The sequence below is a fragment of the Amblyraja radiata genome, chromosome 12 (genome assembly GCF_010909765.2).
Source record: "Amblyraja radiata isolate CabotCenter1 chromosome 12, sAmbRad1.1.pri, whole genome shotgun sequence".
Classification (NCBI taxonomy): Eukaryota; Metazoa; Chordata; class Chondrichthyes; order Rajiformes; family Rajidae; genus Amblyraja; species Amblyraja radiata.
In genome coordinates this window covers 59,556,118-59,579,163 of record NC_045967.1, presented here as the reverse complement: position 1 = coordinate 59,579,163, position 23,046 = coordinate 59,556,118, and the positions used below count along the sequence as shown (strand labels likewise).

Sequence of the window (23,046 nt, the reverse complement as noted above, 5' to 3'; positions counted from 1 at the left end):
CCTCATAGTTCACACTGCCACCCAGCATTGTGTTATCTGCAAATTTGCTAATGTTACTTTTAATCCCTTCATCCAAATCATTAATATATATCGCAGACATTAACCCACAATGGCGGGATTGTGTTGGCAGCAGTAGTAGTTTACTCCTGCAGCCACAAGGGGGTGGTATTACACCACTTCCTCTTCTAGAGAATGTTACTCCATCATCGCTGTTTATGTGTGGCTACACACAACGCGGGTAGATTAGTCCCTCACATCGACTCTTTCCACACCCGTCGCGGTCTATTATGCTCCCATAAGTCCCCAACCGTTGCACTAAACTCCAGAGGTTGCAACCCTACCACGTGCCGCAAGAAATAATCTCCGCGTCTTTCCCTGACGGAGTGTCCTCCTTCCAAGAACCAGTGCAGGTAGGAACAGCGAATGAAACCACAAACTGAGCCGAGTTATCAGCTCGACAGCGCGGTGTAATCTTGGACGGAAGATAGACACAAAAAGCTGGAGTAACGCAGCGGGACAGGCAGCATGTCTGGAGAGAAGGAATGGGCGATGTTTCGGGTCGGGTCTGCTAATTCTAGACGGAACAAAGCCGCTTTTACTCTGCACCGTGCAAAAAAACTTCATCCGACATTCTCGGAGGCGACACATAATATAATACAGTTTCCCCAAATCGCAATTTCACCCCCAACCCCGTGTGTCCCACTTGTGTGAAATACCGAGTGAACTCCGGCAATGGGGCTGCACTTCAAGCTGTGTCAATTCTGCCCGTTTTTCGGCAGCGCGCGAGTTTATCTCATCCAGGAAAAAACTTTTTCACCCAGAGAGTCGTGAATTTGTGGAATTCCCTGCCACAGAGGGCAGTGGCGGCCAAGTCACTGGATGGATTTAAGAGAGAGTTAGATGGAGCTCTAGGGGCTAGTGGAGTCAAGGGATATGGGGAGAAGGCAGGCCGGGTTATTGATAGGGGACGATCAGCCATGATCACAATGACTGGCGATGCTGGCTCGAAGGGCCGAATGGCCTCCTCCTGCACCTGTTTTCTATGTTTCTAGGATCGGTCTGGTTTCCGGTTGAGGTGAAATCGAAACTTACAGGAAAACAACCTTTGGCATTTGGATGTTTTCCAAAGGGGAGTGTCTTTAGAGAAGCGGGCAGGGAGGATGGTGCAATCAACGCAGTGAACTCTTTGTAAATGGATCAGAAACCAAGAGCGGGCATTGGAAAGTGTCCGCTGGTGTTTGTTGTCACGTTACTAGTCCGTCTGGTTGTTCCGGGCACTCAATGAGAGAAGGCGGCCGCTGTTGTCACTGGACTCTTTAACATCCGCTACAACCAGAGCGGCACAAACTACAGCCCCGCGGCCTCCTGTGGGCGGCGAGGAGACTGAGTGGATTGCCTGCCCCTCTCTAACACTTGTCTCCGGGACCCTACAGACAGGTGGTCGCACGCAGTGCCCGCTGGCCCCCGACACCACTGCAAGGTCAGTGGGGACCACAACGGCGGGAAGGCATTGGGGAGAGCGGGGATTTGAATCACTGGGTTACTCCAGCACTCTGTGTCTTCATTGACATTTTAACTGTAGGGATGGTATTTTAAATAATAGTTAAAACATAAAACTATGGGGAATTTTCAAGGACGTCGATAGTTAACCTCCCTTCCATTGACATTAAAGTGCTGACTGATCCACAGACTACTGGTGAGCGATGGCCTACAGACACCTTCAATCTCTCCCATTTCTGCTCACTACCAGGTCACCTTGCCCTTTCCGGCACCACGAGCCCTTCTTCCCTGGAATACTGCGGAGGAAGCACAACTCTCCCGACACGCTCCAACATAACTTGGGCTGAAAAGCCAAGGTGAGATTTTACACTTTAGAGATACAGCGTGGAAACAGGACGTTCGGCCCACTGAGTCCGTGCTGACTAGCGATCACCCCGTACACTAGCACTATCCTACACACAAGGGACAATATACAATTTTACCTAAGCAAATTAACCTACACACCTGCACGTATTTGGAGTGTGGGAGGAAACTGGATCACCCGGATAAAACCCACGCTGTCACAGGGAGAACTGTAATGCCCCTGTCCCACTTAGGAAACCTGAACGGAAATCTCTGGAGACTTTGCGCCCCACCCAATGTATCCGTGCAGTTCCGTGAGGTTTTTGTCAGACTCTCTACCTGCTTCCACTACCTGCAACCTCCGGCAACTACCTGCAACCTCCGGGAACCGCTCGGATACCTTGGGTGGGGCGCAAAATCTCCAGAGGTTTCCGTTCAGGTTTCCAAAGTGGGACAGGGGCATAATGCAGCAACTCTACCATTGCGCTACTGTGCCACGCTAAGATTCCCACCTCTGTGTATTTTCTAGTTGATTTCTAGTTGACCCCGATTAAGGGTGATTTTCCCAACAGCCTCAGGGATTTCTGGTACAGAACAAACCATCACTCACTCTCTCACTACTTTCCTGTTGAAGGAGCAGACTCACACATCCACGGACAAAGAGGAGCTCTGATCACCGACCTCACCTCAGCACAGCGCCGGGATCACTGGATCATCACACAGGCCGGCAGCGAGACACAGAGATCAGAAATGGGAGGAAGCAGTTCCAGGTAGGTCCGGACATGCCGCACCCTGTCACCCTGTCACCCTGTCACCCTGTCTCCCTGTCACCCTGTCACCCTGTCACCCTGTCTCCCTGTCACCCTGTCACCCTGTCTCCCTGTCACCCTGTCACCCTGTCTCCCTGTCACCCTGTCTCCCTGTCTCCCTGTCACCCTGTCTCCCTGTCACCCTGTCTCCCTGTCTCCCTGTCACTCTGTCACCCTGTCTCCATGTCACCCTGTCTCCCTGTCACCCTGTCACCCTGTCTCCCTGTCACCCTGTCTCCCTGTCACCCTGTCACCCTGTCTCCCTGTCACCCTGTCACCCTGTCTCCCTGTCACCCTGTCTCCCTGTCACCCTGTCACCCTGTCACCCTTCACCCTGTCACCCTGTCACCCTGTCTCCCTGTCACCCTGTCACCCTGTCTCCTTGTAACTTGTCACATAATCACCTTTGCTTTTTGTCATGTTATCAGCTTGTCTCCTGGCTCAGCACAAGCTGCCAGCACAGGGCATGGCCAGTGCTCCACTTACCCATTGTTACAGGAGAGTGCTGGTCAATTGGCAACTCAAGTCCCTTCACTTTACTTTGCATTTATTCTATTTTCAGCATGTGTTAACGTGAGGCAAGACATAACTGCGCTTGACTGGTAGCTGCCGTCCTGCTGTAGGCATGTCTATATGGAGAGTGTAGGTGGGAACTGCAGTTGCTGTATTACACCTTTTGTCCAAATGCAGTGTAGCAAGGTGTGTGATAAAGTTCCCCATAGTTGGCTGCTCTGGAAAGTTAGATCGCATGGGATTCATGGAGAGCTAGCCAATGGGATGTAGAATTGGCTTAATGGAAGGAAGCAGAGTGTGGTGGTGGGAAGGTGTATCTTGGACTGGAGGCCAACGTCTAGAGGTCGGCTCGAGGATCAGTGCGGGGCAGAATTCTGATAGTGGTTGCAACCAACAATTTGGATGTAATTGTACAAACATGTTTAATAAATGTGTAGGTGGCACTAAAGTGTGTGCTCTCAGGGACAATGAAGATGTTTAGTAAAAGTTCCAGCAAGATCTTGATTGGCTAATGGAGGTTAATGTAGATATCGGGATTGCATTATGAGAAGTCAAACAAGTGCATGAAGAACACTGACGTCTAGCACAGCCAGTTGCACCTTGGAATAGACTGGGAGACAACCAAGAATAGTTTGGTGACTACTGGAGAGACAGTTCACCACACGGAGAGACGGCACCCGGGACAGGCTGGGTTAGCAACGCAGTCTGTGTTTTTCATGAGAAAGTTACACAATAAAGCTACGGAAAGGCCTAATGAACCACCGTGGCCTATAAATCCATCAGGCGAGAATGAAATGCTCGGAGAAGGAGAAAGAGGTGCAGCGCACACACAGGCCTTGAACCTGGTGAGATGCAGGAGGAGCCCGGCCAGGACTCACCCCCACAGAGCCCAGTCCCTCCAAGCACTAGAGTCTCCCAACCCCTGCGGAGTGGTTACTAAGATGGCTGATCCGTGGGCGGTTGCTGCTGGGACGCAAGTCGGGGCCTGATCAACCCCGGCTGGGTCGCCTGGGCGAGGGGGTCTGATGTTGTGAGACCAGTAACACCCGATGATCCCAGGTCTCATCACTGAGGATGTGCCCCAGCTCACCTAGAAGATGTATATTTTTCACAGATGAGGTGGGCGAGAAGGTTTTTGTACTTTGGCCTTCATCAATCAGGGAATTGTGTGCAGCATTCGGGATGTGAGGTTACAGGTGTACAAGAGGTTAGTGAGGCTGCATTGGAGTCTTCAGTTTTGGTCATCCTGATATTGGTTCCATGTAGTTCAGCTGGAAATAGTGCAGGAGGATGTGGCCAGGACCTGAGGGCCTGAGTTACTGGGAATGGTTGGGCAGGATAATTCATGTCCTTTGGAGCACAGAAGGATGAGGGGTGATTTTATAGAGGTGTACAAAGTCATGAGACTAAAAGATAAGGCAACTGCAGAGAATCCAGGATGAAGGAGTCAAGAACCAACGGTTTAAGGTGCGAGGAGCGTGATTTATCAGGAATGTGAGGAGCAGCCTTTTCACTCCCATTGTCGTGGGTATATGGGACAAAGTGTCAGTGGAGGTAGTTGAGGATGGTATCATAACAGCATTAAACAATGACTGGTACAGATACATGGATATTAAAGGTTTCCATGAACATGTGCTAAATACGGGCAAATGGGAATGGCTTAGATGGGTCATCTATGTTGACAAGGAGAGTTGGGTTGAAGGAACTGTGTACTGTAAGACTCTATTGCCGCAAGCCTAAATAGGTGCTGTTTCAACTGGAAACTATCACCAAACATGCTTCGTTTCAGCCAACAGGCGGCTCAGTCTGAGACCCCCACATTCTTCACACAGGAAGAGATCAGCAAACTGAAGTCCGAGTTCGAAACAGGTGGTGTGGAAAAGGTTCAACCTCTGCTGGAGAAGAAGGTGACTGGGTTGAAAAATACCGAGCTGAACATCGCCGTGACGGGAGACACGGGTGCAGGAAAATCCACCTTCATCAACGCCATGAGAGGGCTTTGTAGCGAAGATGAGGGAGCGGCTGAGGTTGGGACCACGGAAACTACAATGGAGCCAACCGGATACCCACATCCCAATCTGCCCAATGTCCGCTACTGGGACCTGCCGGGGACCGGATCCCCACAATTTACCGCGGGTTCCTACCTGAAGAAAATGGAATTTCAAAAATATGATTTCTTCATCATAGTGTCAGCTTGTCGATTCAGAGAGAATGATGAAAATCTTGCCAAGGAGATTAAGCGGCTGGGGAAGAGGTGCTATTTTGTTCGCTCTAAGATTGACGCTGACCTTTATTGTATGCGGAGAGAACGGAAAGAATTTGATGAAGATGCAGAAATGGAAAAGATCCGTAGTGACTGCGTCAGTGGGTTGGGAAAGGCCGGGATCCCAAATCCCACCGTATTCCTGATTTCCAGTTTTGAGCCGGATCAGTATGATTTCAATCGGTTAATGGAAGCACTTGAAGATGATTTAACGAATGTAAAGAAAAGGGCTTCATTTCCAGCAATGTTTGGGTCTTGATGATGTTTCTCTTCACCGACTGGCCAACAGAACAGGTAAACCTGTGGAAGAGCTAAAGTCTGCAGTAAAATCTCATCTGCTGGGAGAAATAACTCCAGATATCATTGTGAGGATAGGTTGGGGAACTGCTGTTGTTACCGTGTCAGCTCTGGAACTAGCTCTCGACTTTGTCCCTGTCATCGGTTCCATTTTTGGAGCAAGTTCATCGTTTCTCATGACATTGAAAATACTGCGAGATGCACTGAAGGATCTGACGGAGAATGCGGAGAGGGTGGTGAGGGCGGCGTTTGAAATTAATTAACTACTTTGCCTTTACATCGACCCAGAGAGCTCATGTCATGTTGTAGTCAATAGTTGGAACACATCCGATTTCATTTTAACGTCTCATTGGACAGAGGATGCACCCTCAAGTACAGTGCCAGTACTTCAAATAATGCAATTTCTAAATCCTCCTGGAATGTGGCTGTGAAATATGTAAAGGGAAGGCAGCAGCAAACGGAAAATCATCGAGGAGAATTACGGCAGGATTTGGTGCCAAATCCTGCCGTAATTCTCCTCGATGATTTTCCGTTTGCTGCTGCCTTCCCTTTACATATTTCACAGCCACATTCCAGGAGGATTTAGAAATTGCATTATTTGAAGTACTGGCACTGTACTTGAGGGTGCATCCTCTGTCCAATGAGACGTTAAAATGAAATCATGTCTGGAGTCATGTCTGTACCTCACAATTGGACCCAATGTATTTGTGAGTCTATTGTTTCAGAAGAGCAGACAGGTTATCCCGAGAGACCTGATCAAAGCGCATCTGCTAATCGCCAGCATCAGCGTGTTACAGTCGTGTTGCTACGTGTGTGACATCACCGCATGCAATCAGGTGGGTATATTCCCCACGTTGCAACTGCAAATACGTTAAAGACCATTCAACATATGTAAAGTCGTGAACCCGAATCTCAACGAGAGGGATGGAATGACAAGTTTTTCTATTTGGTGGGAAGTGTTTGCGTGCGTGTAGAAGGCTCGGGAAGGTCGACATGTCCCCAACAAATCTCATCAATTTGTAGACATGCATCGTAGATAGTATTTTATCGAGATGCATCGCAGCATGATTTGGGAACAGCTCCATCCGAGACGGCAAGGAATTACAGAGAGTTGTGGACACAGCCCAAACCATCACTCAAGCCAACCCCCCCTGCATTAACTCCAGCTTCACTTCACGCTGCCTCAGCAAGGCCAGCAAAATAATCAAGGACGACTCATCCCGGATACTCCCTCTTCTCCCCTCTCCCATCAAGCAAGAGGTACAGAAGTGTAAAAATGCACACCTCCAGATTCAGGTACAGAGTCTTCCCAGCTGATATCCAGCATTGGTCGTTACCGGACTTTAACTTGCCCTTGCTGTTATTCTCTTTATCGTGTATCTGTACACTGTGGATCACTTGATTGTAATTATGCATCATCTTTGTGCTGACTGGACAGCACGCACCAAAAAAGCTTCACACTCTACATGTGTACACGAGCAATAAACAAAACATACGGGTGGGTCATTTGTGACTGCAACAGGTAAAGGGTTATTTATGATTGTGTGTTTGTAAAGTACACAGGCCATGCTCCAGTGATTCCATTCATCAATTGTTATTAACAGCTGGGTCTTCTTCAATGTTTCAGTGATACTTTTATTGTCACATGTACCAAGGTAGTGACATTATTTTCACCAGAAGACCCTTAAACTGCTGCTTCTACTGTAGGAGCCTGATGGAGACGTGTACAAGGGTTCTAGCCAACTCTAAACCATTCCTTGGATAGTTCAACCAAGAAATTCTCACATCAATCGTTGATTTCTGTCACCCTCCTATGGGATCCCATAGGTCCTCCTAATTTATAGTAATGCTTGTATTCAAACATTCTTTAATGGATATGAACAAATTAACATAATTGACTAGAAAATAGGTGCAGGAGTAGGCCATTCGGCCCTTCGAGCCCACACCGCCATTCATTATGATCATGGCTGATCATCCAACTCAGTATTCTGAGCCTTCTCTCCATACCCCCTGATCCCTTTAGCCACAAGGGCCACATCTAATTCCCTCTTAAATGGAGCCAATGAACTGGCTTCAACTACCTTCTGTGGCAGAGAATTCCAGAGATTCACCACTCTCTGTGTGAAAAATGTTTTCTCATCTCGGTCCTAAAAGATTTCCCCCTTATCCTTAAACTGTGACCCCTTGTTCTGGACTTCCCCAACATCGGGAACAATCTTCCTGCATCTAGCCAGTCCAACCCCTTAAGAATTTTGTAAGTAGTAAGAACATGAGCCCTTTCGTTGTTTGATTCTGTTAAAAAGTGCAAGACACTAATATTTACTTTAGAGTGGGACTATCTGTCGTTGTGTTCTGCTGTCACAATGTACCTGTATCCATTGCTAATTATCTGTAATTCTTACAGATGTGAACAGCTGAGACAAAAAAGGGAGAGCAACACTTTTCAGAAGTTGAGATTAGAAATAATGGCATTAGCGTAGCTTTAAATCTAAAATGTAAATTCAACTCATGCTATTCTTTTTCATTCTGATTTTGAGTGCTACTTATTGTCGCGACTAATGGGGGGGAAAGTTATCCCATTTGTACAGGTGATGTGTCATTTGAAATATCGTCAAAACTTTCCCTAACAAAACTCCCCACACTAACAATCAAAGGTCACCCTTGACAATTCGTTGAAAACACTTGCTTTCATATAAACCGTCTGTATCCAGCCTGTTTATACCTTGTCCGGGCATTCCTCAATCTGGCTAGATATAGCCTCAGTTTGGACCATGTTATTTTATGCCAGTCAGGTACTATGAAGGCACCGAAAATACTTTTTTGTTGACAAGGAATTAATGTTGTAGTCCTTCCCAGAAACGTTTCGGGAGAAAACATAAGAATGACATTGTATATTGGGGATGAGTTATTGATTTTACTGATTCTTCATTGTACTGTGTGGATTAAAAAATTAACTACACACAGTGGTTGCGAAAAATAACTGAAATGAAAAGCCTGGAGTTAGAAATAGCAGGAATCAATCAGTTTCTAAGGCGAGAGAAAGTGCTCTGACCATTCCAGTCAACAAATTTATCTTGGATTTGACAAATTCCCCAAAAATCACTGACAACAACCCAAACTGAAAACCGGTTGTTTGCCGAGTAAGGCCATTGTGGGTGGTGGTGTCTATCCATCTACAGGAAATGGTCCCTTCTCCCTCATCATGTATCTGCTCACCGTGAATGGCTCGATTGTAATCATATATTGTCTTTCTGCTGACTGGCTAGCACGCAAAAAAAACATTCCACTGTACCTCTATGTGGTACTAAACTAAACTAAACTAGATATGAACTTCCGAGGAATTGGAAAGGCAGTGGACAATAATTTGGATGAAACACATTGCAAAGGCCAAGTACAGTGGGAGGAAGGGGTGGGAGCTTGTTACACCATCACACTGAACTATGCTGCTTCATCACTGACTCAGTAAACAAATGGATGTCAGTGATCTGAGAAATTATATCAGGGTAAGGATTAAGGACTGTTCATTTACGCTGTAATTAATTTACAATATTCTGAATGTTTCCATTGCTAATGCATAACTGTGCCTTAAGACGTGTTTTACCCGATGTAAATGGTTCTGTAGTAAAACTTCATGTGCAAAACAACAATGACTGTGTTAAAGATTCTGGGAGATTACATGGGGCAGTGAGGGAATGGGTTCAAATATTCTGTTTTTTAAATATCTTTCATCATTAAAGACGGAAACATCTATCGAATGCTTCAGCGTCAGAGTGTTTTATTGTCATATGTCCCAAAACGGATTAATGACATTCTTAATTTGCAGCAGCATCACAACAGGTTTGTAAACACCTTATGAGGATGCTATGAGGCTGTATGGTGACTTGGATAGGTTGGTTCAGTGGGTAGATGCATGGGCGATGCAGTATAATGTGGATAAATGTGAGGTTATCCACATTGGTGGCAAGAACAACAAGGCAGATTATTATCTTATTGTGTCAGATTAGGAAAAGGGGAAGGTGCAGCGAGACCTTGCTCATTAATCACCGAAAGTAAGCATGTAGGTACAGCAAGCAGTGAAGAAAGCAAATGGCATGTTCAGCTTCATAGTCAGAGGTATATTTAGGTATAGGAGCAAGGAGGTCCTACTGCAGTGTTGCGGGGCACTGGTGAGACCACACCTGGAATATTGTGTGCAATTAGGTCTCCTTACTTGAGGAAAGACATTCTTGCTATTGAGGGAGCACAGCTTAGGTTCACCAGGTTAGTTCCCGGAATGGCAAGACTGAGATATGATGAAATAATGGGTCGACTGGAATTTAGAAGGATGAGAAGGGATCTTATAGAAACATATAACATTCTTACGGGACTGGACAGGCTACATGCAGGGGAAATGTGTGTGTTTCTGCAACGAGATCTGGATGTGCTTGTACATCAGTCACTGAAGGTAAGCATGCAGGTACAGCAGGCAGTGAAGAAGCTAATCGCATGTTGGATTTCATTGCGAGAGGATTTGAGTTTAGGAGCAAGGAGGTCCTGCTGCAGTTGTACAGGGCCCTGGTGAGACCACACTTGTCGTATTATGGGCAATTTTGGTCTCCTAATTAGAGGAAGGAAATTATTGCCATTGAGGTACACCGGGTTAATTCCCGGGATAGCGGGATTGACATATGATGAAAGAATGGGTCGACTGCGTTTGTATTCACTAGATATTTAGAAGGATGAAAGGGCATCATATAGAAACATATACAATTCTTAAAGGATTGGACAGGGTAAATGCAGGAAACATGTTCCCGATGTTGGGTGAGTCCAGACCACAGTTTAAGTAGATGGGGTGGGCCATTTAGGACTGAGATGATAAAACAAATTTCACCGAGAGTTGTGTATCTGTGGAATTCTCTGCCACAGAAGGCAGTGGAGGCCAATTCACTGGATGTTTTCAAGAGAGAGTTAGTTTTAGCTCTTGGGCCTAAAGGAATCAAGGGATATGGAAAAAAAAGCAGTAGCGGGGTACTGATGTTAGATGATCAGCCATGATCAAATTGAATGGAGAGTGCCTACTCCTGCACCTACTTGTCTATGTTTCCAAGATTGTAATCATGCATAGTCTTTTTGCTGTCTGTATAGAACCAAAAACGTGTTTCACTGTGACAATAACAAGCACGACTGTGACCGCTTCACAGCATTTACCCCTGGAGATCCTGAATCGCCCGCCCGACACAGCGAGAAGCACAGCAAGTTTAAATGGTCGCGATAATTATTCCTCAGTGTAAGAGGAAAACTATCAGATGTGGGTTGATGTAGACTGTATTCGTCATAAATTCACCCGGCAACAACAGAGCCAACACACACGTTTTGTTTTTTTATTTGACAACGTACGTAAATCTGTCCAATCACATGAGAGGTACCGAGAGTTTGTGAGTGGGTGAGAGTGAGAGAGAGAGAGAGAGAGAGTGTCAGTGGGAGAGAGAGAGAGAGAGAGGACGGGACACGCACTCAGCTGCTTCTTGTGTTCATCTCCGCATCTTTCCCTGACGGAGTGTCCTCCTTCCAAGAACCAGTGCAGGTAGGAACAGCGAATGAAACCACAAACTGAGCCGAGTTATCAGCTCGACTGCGCGGTGTAATCTTGGACGGAAGATAGACATAAAAAGCTAGAGTAACGCAGCGGGACAGGCAGCATGTCTGGAGAGAAGGAATGGGCGATGTTTCGGGTCGGGTCTGCTAATTCTAGACGGAACAAAGCCGCATTTACTCTGCACCGTGCAAAAAAACTTCATCCGACATTCTCGGAGGCGACACATAATATAATACAGTTTCCCCAAATCGCAATTTCACCCCCACCCCCGTGCCCTCATGTGTCCCACTTGTGAAATACCGAGTAAACTCCGGCAATGGGGCTGCACTTCAACCTGTGTCAATTCTGCCCGTTTTTCGCCACCGCGCGAGTTTATCTCATCCGTGATCGGTCGTGTTTCGAGTTGAGGGGAAATCGAAACTTACAGGAAAACAACCTTTGGCATTTGGATGTTTTCCAAAGGGGAGTGTCTTTAGAGAAGCGGGCAGGGAGGATGGTGCAATCAACGCAGTGAACTCTTTGTAAATGGATCAGAAACCAAGAGAGGGGATTGGAAAGTGTCCGCTGGTGTTTGTTGTCACGTTACTCGTCCGTCTGGTTGTTCCGGGCAATCAATGAGAGAAGGCGGCCGCTGTTGTCACTGGACTCTTTAACATCCGCTACAACCAGAGCGGCACAAACTCCAGCCCCGCGGCCTCCTGTGGGCGGCGAGGAGACTGAGTGGATTGTCTGCCCCTCTCTAACACTTGTCTCCGGGACCCTACTTCATCGTACGAAGCTTTTCAAAAAGGGGGGTGGCATGACAAGATTACAAAAAACTTAACGTGAAAGCACATCACGAGCGCGAAGCGTGAAGACCCTCGATGCCAGGAAGCTCAGGGGTTTTAGATGCTCTCTGATGCATTCTGAGTCTTGTTTTGGAGCATTTCTGCACCAAATATATGACCAATATTTCAGAAATTAACAGGAATCTGAGGTAGCTTTTTTCACACACTGCTGGGTGTATGTAACGAGCTGCCAGAGGAGGTATTTAAGGCTGAGACTATCCTAATGTTTAAGAGACATTTGGACACGTTCATGGATAGGACAGATTTAGATGGATATGGGCTAAACGCGTGTAAGTGGGACTAGTTTAGATGGGACATGTTGGTCTGTGTGGGCCAGTTGGGCTGAAGGGCCTGTTTCCACATTGCATCATTCTATGACTAAAAAGTTAAGAAGAAAAATGCAGACTGAGGTCAGGCTGACAGTGGGTGTGAAGTGTTGGTTGGGGTGGAAAAGGGTCCACTCTTTTCATACTGGAGTCTTGCCTTAAGTAGGTCTGAAGTGGTGAATGGGAAGGAGAGGGTGCAGGGTCCATTCTTTGCAGACTGGGGTCTGGCTGTGTTTGTTGGGGAAGGGGTACCAGGGTTACGTTTCTGATTTTCAAGCCTGCAGTAAAACCCATTCAGGTCGTTCGTCAGCTGATGATTGTCCAAAGAGGGGGGGGGGGGGGGGGTCTTTCCTCTCATAGCTGGTGATTTATTGCATGCCCTTCCAAACTGAAGGAGTCATTAGCTGAGAACTTGCTCCTCAACTTCTCAGAGTACCTTTCCTTGGCAGCTCTGATTCCTCTTCGCAGCTCTTTATCTTTTAACTCTTTAACGATTAGGCTATCGGCTTGACGCATGTTTGCCCCCAGCCCCTCCCTCCCCCTCCCCCCATCTCAAAATGGAAATGTTACATCTGTATACATTGCTACATCTGTATACATCTTTGAATTGTGTATTTGAATTGTGTATTGTTGATGTCTTTACTATTTTTTTTGTCGTTATTTTTTGTTTTGTTTCATTCCGCTTACATATTTTGTATTCTGTTTACTAAATTTTGTACGGTGTCCTTGAGAGTCTTGAAAGGCGCCCATAAATAAAATTTATTATTATTATTATTATTTGTATATAATGATCCCATTAAAATGTGCATTTATGTCACAAACTATGGAATTCATATTTTTCAGTATTGTTATCAAGGAAAAGAAAGCAGTTCCAATTGTTTGATATTATTTTATATTGTTTAATATTATTCATATGGAGGAGAAAATATAATAGCTCTCAAACCTTAATTTTGCAATCTCACTCAGGAAAATCCCCCTTTCCCTCTCCCCTCCCCCCTCTCTCTCTCCCTCTCACATCCCCCACTCTTTCTTTGGGGGAGCGAAGATGAAGGTGGCGGGGGCCCAGCGGGCGGGGGTGATGAAGATAGTGTGGGCCCAGCGGGGGTGGCGTGGGCCCAGTGGGGGTGGGGTAGATGCAGCGTGGGCCTAGCGGGGGTGGCATGGGCCCAGCAGGGGTGGTGTGGGCCCTGCAGGGGTCAGCGAGGGTGGCGTGGACCCAGCAGGGATCAGCGGGAGTGTCGTGGGCCCAGCGAGGGTGGCGTGGGCCCAGCGGGGGTGGCGTGGGCCCCGCGGGGGTCAGTGGTGCTGGTGTGGGCCCATCGGGGGTCAGCGGGAGTGGCGTGGACCCAGCAGGGGTGGCGTGGGTCCAGCGGGGGTGGCGTGGGCCCAGCGGGGGTGGCGTAGGCCCAGCGGGGGTGGCGTGGGCCCAGCGGGGTGACTTGGGCCCAGCGGGGGTGGCATGGGCCCAGCGGGGGTGGCATGTGCCCAGCGGGGGTGGCATGGGCCCAGCGGGGGTGGCATGTGCCCAGCGGGGGTGGCGTAGGCCCAGCGGGGGTGGCGTGGGCCCAGCGGGGTGACTTGGGCCCAGCGGGGGTGGCATGGGCCCAGCGGGGGTGGCATGTGCCCAGCGGGGCTGGCGTGAGCCTTGCAGGGGACAGCGGGGGTGTCGTGGGCCCAGCTGGGGTGACGTGTGCCCAGCGGAGGTGGCGTGGGCCCTGCGGGGATGACGTGGGCCCAGCTGGGGTGAAGTGGGCCCAGCAGGTGTGGCGTGGGCCCAGCGGAGGTGGCGTGGGCCCAGCGGGGTGAAGTGGGCCCAGCAGGTGTGGCGTGGGCCCTGCGGGGATGGCGTGGGCCCAGCGGGGTGAAGTGGGCCCAGCTGGGGTGAAGTGGGCCCAGCAGGTGTGGCGTGGGCCCTGCGGGGATGGCGTGGGCCCAGCTGGGGTGAAGTGGGCCCAGCGGGGTGGCATGGGCCCTGCGGGGATGGCGTGGGCCCAGCGGGGTGAAGTGGGCCCAGCTGGGGTGAAGTGGGCCCAGCGGGGTGGCATGGGCCCTGCGGGGATGGCGTGGGCCCAGCTGGGGTGACGTGTGCCCAGCGGAGGTGGCGTGGGCCCAGCGGGGGTGGCATGTGCCCAGCGGGGGTGGCATGTGCCCAGCGGGGGTGACTTGGGCCCCGGCGGCGGGGGGAGGCAAGGGGAGCGGGCTCTGCCGCAGCGGCGTCTGGTGTTGGTGTTACAGCCGTGGGGTTTAGATTCAGCCACTCCCGCTCGACGACAGGAGAACAGAGAACTGGCCGTTTCCAAAGTGGAAACGCTGTTTTTTTTTTCCCGATTTCTTTTTTTTTTGGTGACTTTTTTCTTAGGGGGGGAAAAAGGGGGGTGCGGTCCCACCCAACGCACCCCCCCCCTTCGGACGGCCATGTACAGACAGGTGGTCGCACGCAGTGCCCGCTGGCCCCCGACACCACTGCAAGGTCAGTGGGGACCACAACGGCGGGAAGGCATTGGCGAGAGCGGGGATTTGAATCACTGGGTTACTCCAGCATTCTGTGTCTTCATTGACATTGTAACTGTAGGGATGGTATTTTAAATAATAGTTAAAACATAAAACTATGGGGAACTTTCAAGGACGTCGATAGTCAACCTCCCTTCCATTGACATCAAAGTGCTGACTGATCCACAGACTACTGGTGAGCGATGGCCTACAGACACCTTCAATCTCTCCCAATTCTGCTCACTACCAGGTCACCTTGTCCTTTCCGGCACCACGAGCCCTTCTTCCCTGGAATACTACGGAGGAAGCACAACTCTCCCGACACGCTCCAACATAACTTGGGCTGAAAAGGCAAGGTGAGATTTTACACTTTAGAGATACAGCGTGGAGACAGGATGTTCGGCCCACTGAGTCCGTGCTGACTAGCGATCACCCCGTACACTAGCACTATCCTACACACAAGGGACAATATACAATTTTAGCGAAGCCAATTAACCTACACACCTGCACGTCTTTGGAGTGTGGGAGGAATCTGGATCACCCGGAGAAAACCCACACTGTCACAGGAAGAACGTACAAACTCCGTATGGTCAGCACCAAATTCAGGATCGAACCCGGGTCTCTGGCGCAACCCCACTTGCATGTGATAGCATGCATCTGGCGCGACCAAACGTGGTTGCTTGAGGCGTACGGGCCGCACGTGGTCGGTCCCACTTCCAAGTGCGGAGGCGTCTGGAGTTGTGCGGTGATGGCCCCGACATCGCGTGGGGCTCCGAATATCCCGCACTGTCCGAAAATTCCGTGCGCCTACGGTCAGTCGGCCCGCAGCGTCTTGACGTCGAACACCTAGCATGTGGCGTTGCGCAACGACACACCACCCGATGTGCCGTTGCGTGATGACGTCGCCGTGCGCCACCCAAATTCAGTCGGCCCGCCACCTGCCCAACTGATTGGTGAGGATCAAGTAAATTGCGTCACGCGCGAACTTAACGCGAACTCCGCTTCCATCTGGTCACGCCAAACGCATGCAGTCGCATGCAAGTGGGACAGGCCCTTACGGCAGCAACTCTACCACTGCGCTACTGTGCCACGCTAAGACACCCACCTATGTGTATTTTCTAGTGGATTGCATTAACCTCATTCCGATTAAGGGTGATTTTCCCAACAGCCTCAGGGATTTCTGGTATAGAACAAGCCATCACTCACTCTCTCACTACTTTCCTGTTGAAGGAGCAGACACACACATCCACGGACAAAGAGGAGCTCTGATCACCGACCTCACCTCAGCACAGCGCCGGGATCACTGGACCATCACACAGGCCGGCAGCGAGACACAGAGATCAGAAATGGGAGGAAGCAGTTCCAGGTAGGTCCAGACATGCCGCACCCTGTCACCCTGTCACCCTGTCTCCCTGTCCCTTGTCTCCCTGTCCCGTGTCACCCTGTCACCCTGTCACCCTGTCACCCTGTCACCCTGTCACCCTGTCTCCCTGTCTCCCTGTCACCCTGTCTCCCTGTCCCTTGTCTCCCTGTCACCCTGTCACCCTGTCACCCTGTCTCCCTGTCACCCTGTCTCCCTGTCTCCCTGTCCCTTGTCTCCCTGTCACCCTGTCACCCTGTCACCCTGTCTCCCTGTCCCTTGTCTCCCTGTCACCCTGTCTCCCTGTCACCCTGTCTCCCTGTCCCTTGTCTCCCTGTCACCCTGTCTCCCTGTCCCTTGTCTCCCTGTCTCCCTGTCACCCTGTCACCCTGTCACCCTGTCACCCTGTCACCCTGTCTCCCTGTCCCTTGTCTCCCTGTCACCCTGTCACCCTGTCACCCTGTCACCCTGTCACCCTACCCTGTCTCCCTGTCCCTTGTCTCCCTGTCTCCCTGTCACCCTGTCTCCCTGTCCCTTGTCTCCCTGTCACCCTGTCACCCTGTCACCCTGTCACCCTGTCTCCCTGTCTCCCTGTCCCTTGTCTCCCTGTCACCCTGTCACCCTGTCTCCCTGTCTCCCTGTCACCCTGTCTCCCTGTCCCTTGTCTCCCTGTCTCCCTGTCACCCTGTCACCCTGTCTCCCTGTCTCCCTGTCACCCTGTCTCCCTGTCCCTTGTCTCCCTGTCTCCCTGTCACCCTGTCACCCTGTCCCTTGTCTCCCTGTCTCCCTGTCTCCCTGTCACCCTGTCACCCTGTCACCCTGTCTCCCTGTCTCCCTGTCACCCTGTCTCCCTGTCACCCTGTCACCCTGTCTCCCTGTCCCTTGTCGCCCTGTCTCCCTGTCTCCCTGTCTCCCTGTCTCCCTGTCACCCTGTCTCCCTGTCCCTTGTCTCCCTGTCTCCCTGTCACCCTGTCACCCTGTCTCCCTGTCCCTTGTCTCCCTGTCTTCCTGTCACCTTGTCTCCTTGTAACTTGTCACATAATCACCTTGGCTTTTTGTCATGTTATCAGCTTGTCTCCTTGCTCAGCACAAGCTGCCAGCGCAGGGCATGGCCAGTGCTCCACTTACCCATTGTTACAGGAGAGTGCTGGTCGATTGGCAACTCAAGTCCCTTCACTTTTCTTTGCATATATTCTATTTTCAGCGTGTGTTAACGTGAGGCAAGACATAACTGCGCTTGACTGGAAGCTGCCGTCCTGCTGTAGGCATGTCTATATGGAGAGTGTAGGTGGGAACTGCAGTTGCTGTGTTACACCTTTTGTCCAAATGCAGTGTAGCAAGGTGTGTGATAAAGCTCCCCATAGTTGGCTGCCCTGGAAAGTTAGATCGCATGGGATTCATGGAGAGCTAGCCAATGGGATGTAGAACTGGCTTAATGGAAGGAAGCAGAGGGTGGTGGTGGGAAGTTGTATCTTGGACTGGAGGCCAATGTCTAGAGGTTGTCTCGAGGATCAGTTCGGGGCAGAATTCTGATAGTGGTTGCAACCAACAATTTGGATGTAATTGTACAAACATATTTAATAAATGTGTAGGTGGTACTAAAGTGTGTGCTCTCAGGGACAATGAAGATGTTTAGTAAAAGTTCCAGCAAGATCTTACTCTTCGCTAATGGAGGTTAATGTGGATATCGGGATTGCATTATGAGGTCTAACAAGAGCAGGATTTCCCCCCTGAGTGGTAGAGCCGTGGGGAGTGTTGTTGAGTAGAGGGATACAGCACAGGTACTTACTTCACAGGTAGATGAGGTGGTCACGAAGGGTTTTATAATTTGGCCTTCATTAATCAGGGAATTGTGTGCAGCACACAGGATGTGAGGTTACAGATGTACAAGAGGTTAGTGAGGCTGCATTGGAGTCTTCAGTTTTGGTCATTCTTGCTATTCAGGGAGTGCAGCGTAGGTTCACAAGGTTAATTCTCGGGATGGCGGGACTGTTATATTCTGAGAGAATGGAGTGGCTGGGCTTGTATGTGCTGGAATTTAGAAGGAGGAGAGGGGATCTAATTGAAACATATAAGATTATTAAGGGTTTGGGCACACTAGAGGCGGGAAACATGTTCGCAATGTTGGGGGAGTCCAGAACCAGGGGCCACAGTTTAAGAATAAGGAGTAAGCCATTTAGAACGGAGATGAGGAAACACTTCTTCAAACAGAGTTGTGAGTCTGTGAAATCCTCTGCCTCGGAGTGCGGTGCAGGCCGGTTCTATGGATACTTTCAAGAGGGAGCTAGATGGGGCTCTTAAATATAGCGGAGTCAGGGGATATGGAGAGAAGGCAGTTACGGGTTACTGATTGTAGATGATCAGCCATGATCACATTGAATGGCTCAAAGGGCCGAATGGCCTACTCCTGTACCTATTGCAATTGTCTATTGATATAGAAATGATGTAGTTAAGCTGGAAATAGTGCAGGAGGATATGGCCAGGACCTGAGGGCCTGAGCTACTGGGAATGGTTGGGCAGGATAATTCATGTCCTTTGGAGCACAGATGGATGAGTGGTGATCTTATAGAGGTGTACAATGAGAAGAAAAGATAGGGCAACTGCAGAGAATCTAGGATGAGGGAATCAAGAACCAACGGTTTAAGGTGCGAGGAGCGTGATTTATCAGGAATGTGAGGAGCGGTCTTTTCACTCCCATTGTCGTGGGTATATGGGACAAAGTGTCAGTGGAGGTAGTTGAGGATGGTATCATAACAGCATTAAACAATGACTGGTACAGATACATGGATATTAAATCTTTACATGAACATGGGCTAAATGCGGGCAAATGGGAATGGTTTAGATGGGTCATCTATGTTGACAAGGAGAGTTGGGTTGATGGAATTGTGTACTGTAAGACTCTATTACCATGATGCTAAATAGGTGCTGTTTCAACTGGAAACTATCACCAAACATTTTTCGTTTCAGCCAACAGGCGGCTCAGTCTGAGACCCCCACATTCTTCACACAGGAAGAGATCAGCAAACTGAAGTCCGAGTTTGAAACGGGTGGTGTGGAAAAGGTTCAACCTTTGATACAGAATAAAATCAAAGAACTGAACAACACCGAGTTGAACATCGCCATGACGGGAGACACGGGTGCAGGAAAATCCACCCTCATCAACGCCATGAGAGGGCTTTGTAGCAAAGATGAGGGAGCGGCTGCAGTTGGGACCACGGAAACTACAATGGAGCCAACCGGATACCCACATCCCAATCTGCCCAATGTCCGCTACTGGGACCTGCCGGGGACCGGATCTACACGATTCACCGCGGGTTCCTACCTGAGGAAAATTCAATTTCAAAAATACGATTTCTTCATCATAGTGTCAGCTTGTCGATTCAGGGAGAATGATGCATACCTTGCCAAGGAGATTAAGCGGCTGGGGAAGAGGTGCTATTTTGTCCGCTCTAAGATTGACGTTGACCTTAATTCTATGCGGAGAGAAAGGAAAGAATTTGATGAAGTTGCAGAAATGGAAATTATCCGGAGTGACTGCGTTAGTGGTTTGGGAAAAGCCGGGATCCCAAATCCCACCGTATTCCTGATTTCCAGTTTTGATCCGGATCGGTATGATTTCAATCGGTTAAAGGAAGCACTTGAAGATGATTTAACGAATGTAAAGAAAATGGCCTTTATTCTGGCCCTTCCTATAGAAAGTGTAGAGATTGTTCGAAAGAAAAATGAAATACTGAAGAAGAACATCTGGATATGGGCGACTCTCTCTGGAGGAGTGGGAGCGATCCCAATCCCTGGGTTCTCTCTCGCTTGTGACATTGGGATATTGATTGGAGCAATAATACATTTCCAGAAATGTCTGGGTCTTGATGATGCTTCTCTTCACCGACTGGCCAACAGAACAGGTAAACCTGTGGAAGAGCTAAAGGCTGCAGTAAAACCTCATCTGCTGGGAGAAATAACTCCAGATATCATTGTGAGGATAGGTTGGGGAACTGCTGTTGTTACCGTGTCAGCCCTGGAACTAGCTCTCGACGTTGTTCCAGTCATTGGTTCCATTTTTGGAGCAGGTTCATCATTCCTCATGACCTTCAAGATACTGCGAGATGCGCTGAAGGATCTGACGGAGAATGCGGAGAGGGTGGTGAGGGCAGCGTTTGAAATTAATTAACTGCTTTGCATTTACATCGATTAATGGGGGGAAAGTTATCCCGTTTGTACAGGTGACGAGTCATTTCAAATTTCACCAAAACTTTCCCTAAAAAAACTCCCGCATTAATGATCAAAGGTCACCCTTGACAATTGATTGAAAACACTTGCTTTCTTATATACCGTCTGTATCCAGCCTGTTTATACCTTGTCCAGGCATTCCTCAATCTAGCTAGATACAGCCTCAGTTTGAACCATGTTATTTCATGTGTCAGGGACTATGAAGGCACAAAAAACACCTAATTGTTGACATGAAATATGTGTGGTAGTCCTTCCACAGAAACGTTTTGGGAGAAAACATATGAATGACATTGTATATTGGGGATGAGTTATTGATTTTACTGATTCTTCATCTTACCGTGTGGATTAAAAAATTAACTACACAAAGTGGTTGTGAAAAATAACTGAAATGAAAGCCTGGGGTTAGAAATAGCAGATCAATCAGTTTCTAAGATGAGAGAAAGTGCTCTGATCATTCCAGTCAACAAATTTATCTTGGATTTGACAAATTCCCCCCAAAAAATCACAGACTATAACCCAAACTGAAAACCGGTTGTTTGCCGAGTAAGGCCATTGTGGGAATGAAGTGGAAGATTCCTTTGTGATGGATGGCGGTGTCTATTCATCTACAGGAAATGGACCCTTATCCCTTATCATGTATCTGTACACCGTGAATGGCTCGATTGTAATCATATATTGTCTTTCCGCTGACTGGTTAGCCCGCAACAAAAACATTCCACTGTACCTCGGTACACGTGACACTAAACTAAACTAAACTAGATATGAACTACCGAGTAATAGGAAAAGCAGTGGACAATAATTTGGATGAAACACATTGCAAAGGCCAGGTACAGTGGGAGGAAGGGGTGGGAGCTTGTTACACCATCACACTGAACTATGCTGCTTCATCACTGACTCAGTAAACAGATGGATGTCAGTGATCTGAGAAATTGTATCAGGGTAAGGATTAGGACTGTTCATTTACGCTGTAATTAATTTACAATATTCAGAATGTTTCTATTGTTAATGCATAACTGTGCCTTAAGACGTGTTTTACCCGATGTAAATGGTTCTGTAGTAAAACCTCATGTGCAAGACAACAATGACTGTGTTAAAGATTCTGGGAGATTACATGGGGCAGTGAGGGAATGGGTTCAAATATTCTGTTTTTTTAAACATCTTTCATCATTAAAGTCGGAAACATCTACCGAATGCTTCAGCGTCAGAGTGTTTTATTGTCATATGTCCCAAAACGGATTAACGACATTCTTAATTTGCAGCAGCATCACAACAGGTTTGTAAACATAGTATTTTGTCGTGCAGTGTATCAATAGACAATAGGTGCAGGAATAGGCCATTCAGCCCGTCGAGCTAGCACCGCCATTCATTGTGATCATGGCTGATCATCCACAATCAGTACCCCGTTCCTGCCTTCTCACCATGTCCCTTAACTCCGCTATTCCTAAGAGCTCTATCTAACTCCCTCTTGAAAGCATCCAGAGAACCAGCCTCCACCGCCCTCTGAGGCAGAGAATTCCACACACTCGCAACTCTCTGTGTGAAAATGTTTTTTCTCATCTCCATTCTAAATGGCTCACCACTTATTCTTGAATTATGGCCCCTGGTTCTGGACTCCCCTAACATCAGGAACATGTTTCCTGCCTCTAGCGTGTCCAAACCCTTAATAATCTTATATTTCAATAAGATCTCCTCTCATTCTTCTAAATTCAAGAGTATTCAAGCCCAGCCGCTCCAATCTAGACAATAGACATTAGGTGCAGGAATTGGCCATTCGGCCTTTCGAGCCAGCACCGCCATTCAATGTGATCATGGCTGATCATCCCCAATCAGTACCCCGTTCCTGCTTTCTCCCCATATCCCCTGACTCCGCTATTTTTAAGAGTCCTATCTAGCTCTCTCTTGAAAGCATCCAGAGAACCTGCCTCCACCGACCTCTGAGGCAGATAATTCCACAGACTCACCACTCTCTGTGAGAAAAAGTGTTTCCTCGTCTCCGTTCTAAATGACTTGCTCCTTATTCTTAAACTGTGGCCCCTGGTTCTGGACTCCCCCAACATCGGGAACATGTTTCCTGCCTCTGGCGTGTCCAAGCCCTGAACAACCTAAACAGATATATAGTCAGTTCTCCCAACGCGATCTCACCAATTCCTTATGAGGATGCTATGAGGCTGCAGGGTGACTGGGATAGGTTGGTTGTGTGGGTAGATGCATGGCAGATGCAGTATAATTGTATATACGGGGAAGAAATACGGGAGGTTTAAAAACGGAACTGTGTACGATGAATGAAAACAAGTGGTTATCCTGGACCAAGGTCTCTTTCCATTCTGCATATCACTGCAATGTGTTAATGTGGGGACAGATGACACTGTTGTGTGTTCCAAAATGTCGCAAGTATGTTTACAATTGTGCCCAGCGTGTAAAATGACGATGCACATTGTGGAACTGAATGCAGAAGGCGGGGAGAAGCCGTTTCTATTTGGTGAGATGTGAAGGAAGTTGTCCTGGGACCAAGGCAGT

General features: G+C 48.6%; 1 protein-coding gene and 1 pseudogene across 1 annotated transcript; both read left to right on the top strand.

The window, feature by feature from the left end:
• The first annotated feature begins 379 nt into the window (after window positions 1-379).
• LOC116979265 lies at window positions 380-6,054 on the top strand (annotated as a pseudogene).
• A 5,212-nt stretch (window positions 6,055-11,266) lies between these two features.
• Window positions 11,267-21,720, top strand: LOC116979262 (interferon-inducible GTPase 5-like). The gene is made up of 3 exons (XM_033030873.1): window positions 11,267-11,287; window positions 16,173-16,308; window positions 19,270-21,720. Exons 2-3 carry the CDS (start codon window positions 16,289-16,291, stop codon window positions 20,468-20,470), a joined length of 1,221 nt encoding a protein of 406 aa, XP_032886764.1. The 5' UTR covers window positions 11,267-11,287; window positions 16,173-16,288; the 3' UTR covers window positions 20,471-21,720.
• The last annotated feature ends 1,326 nt before the right edge of the window (window positions 21,721-23,046 follow it).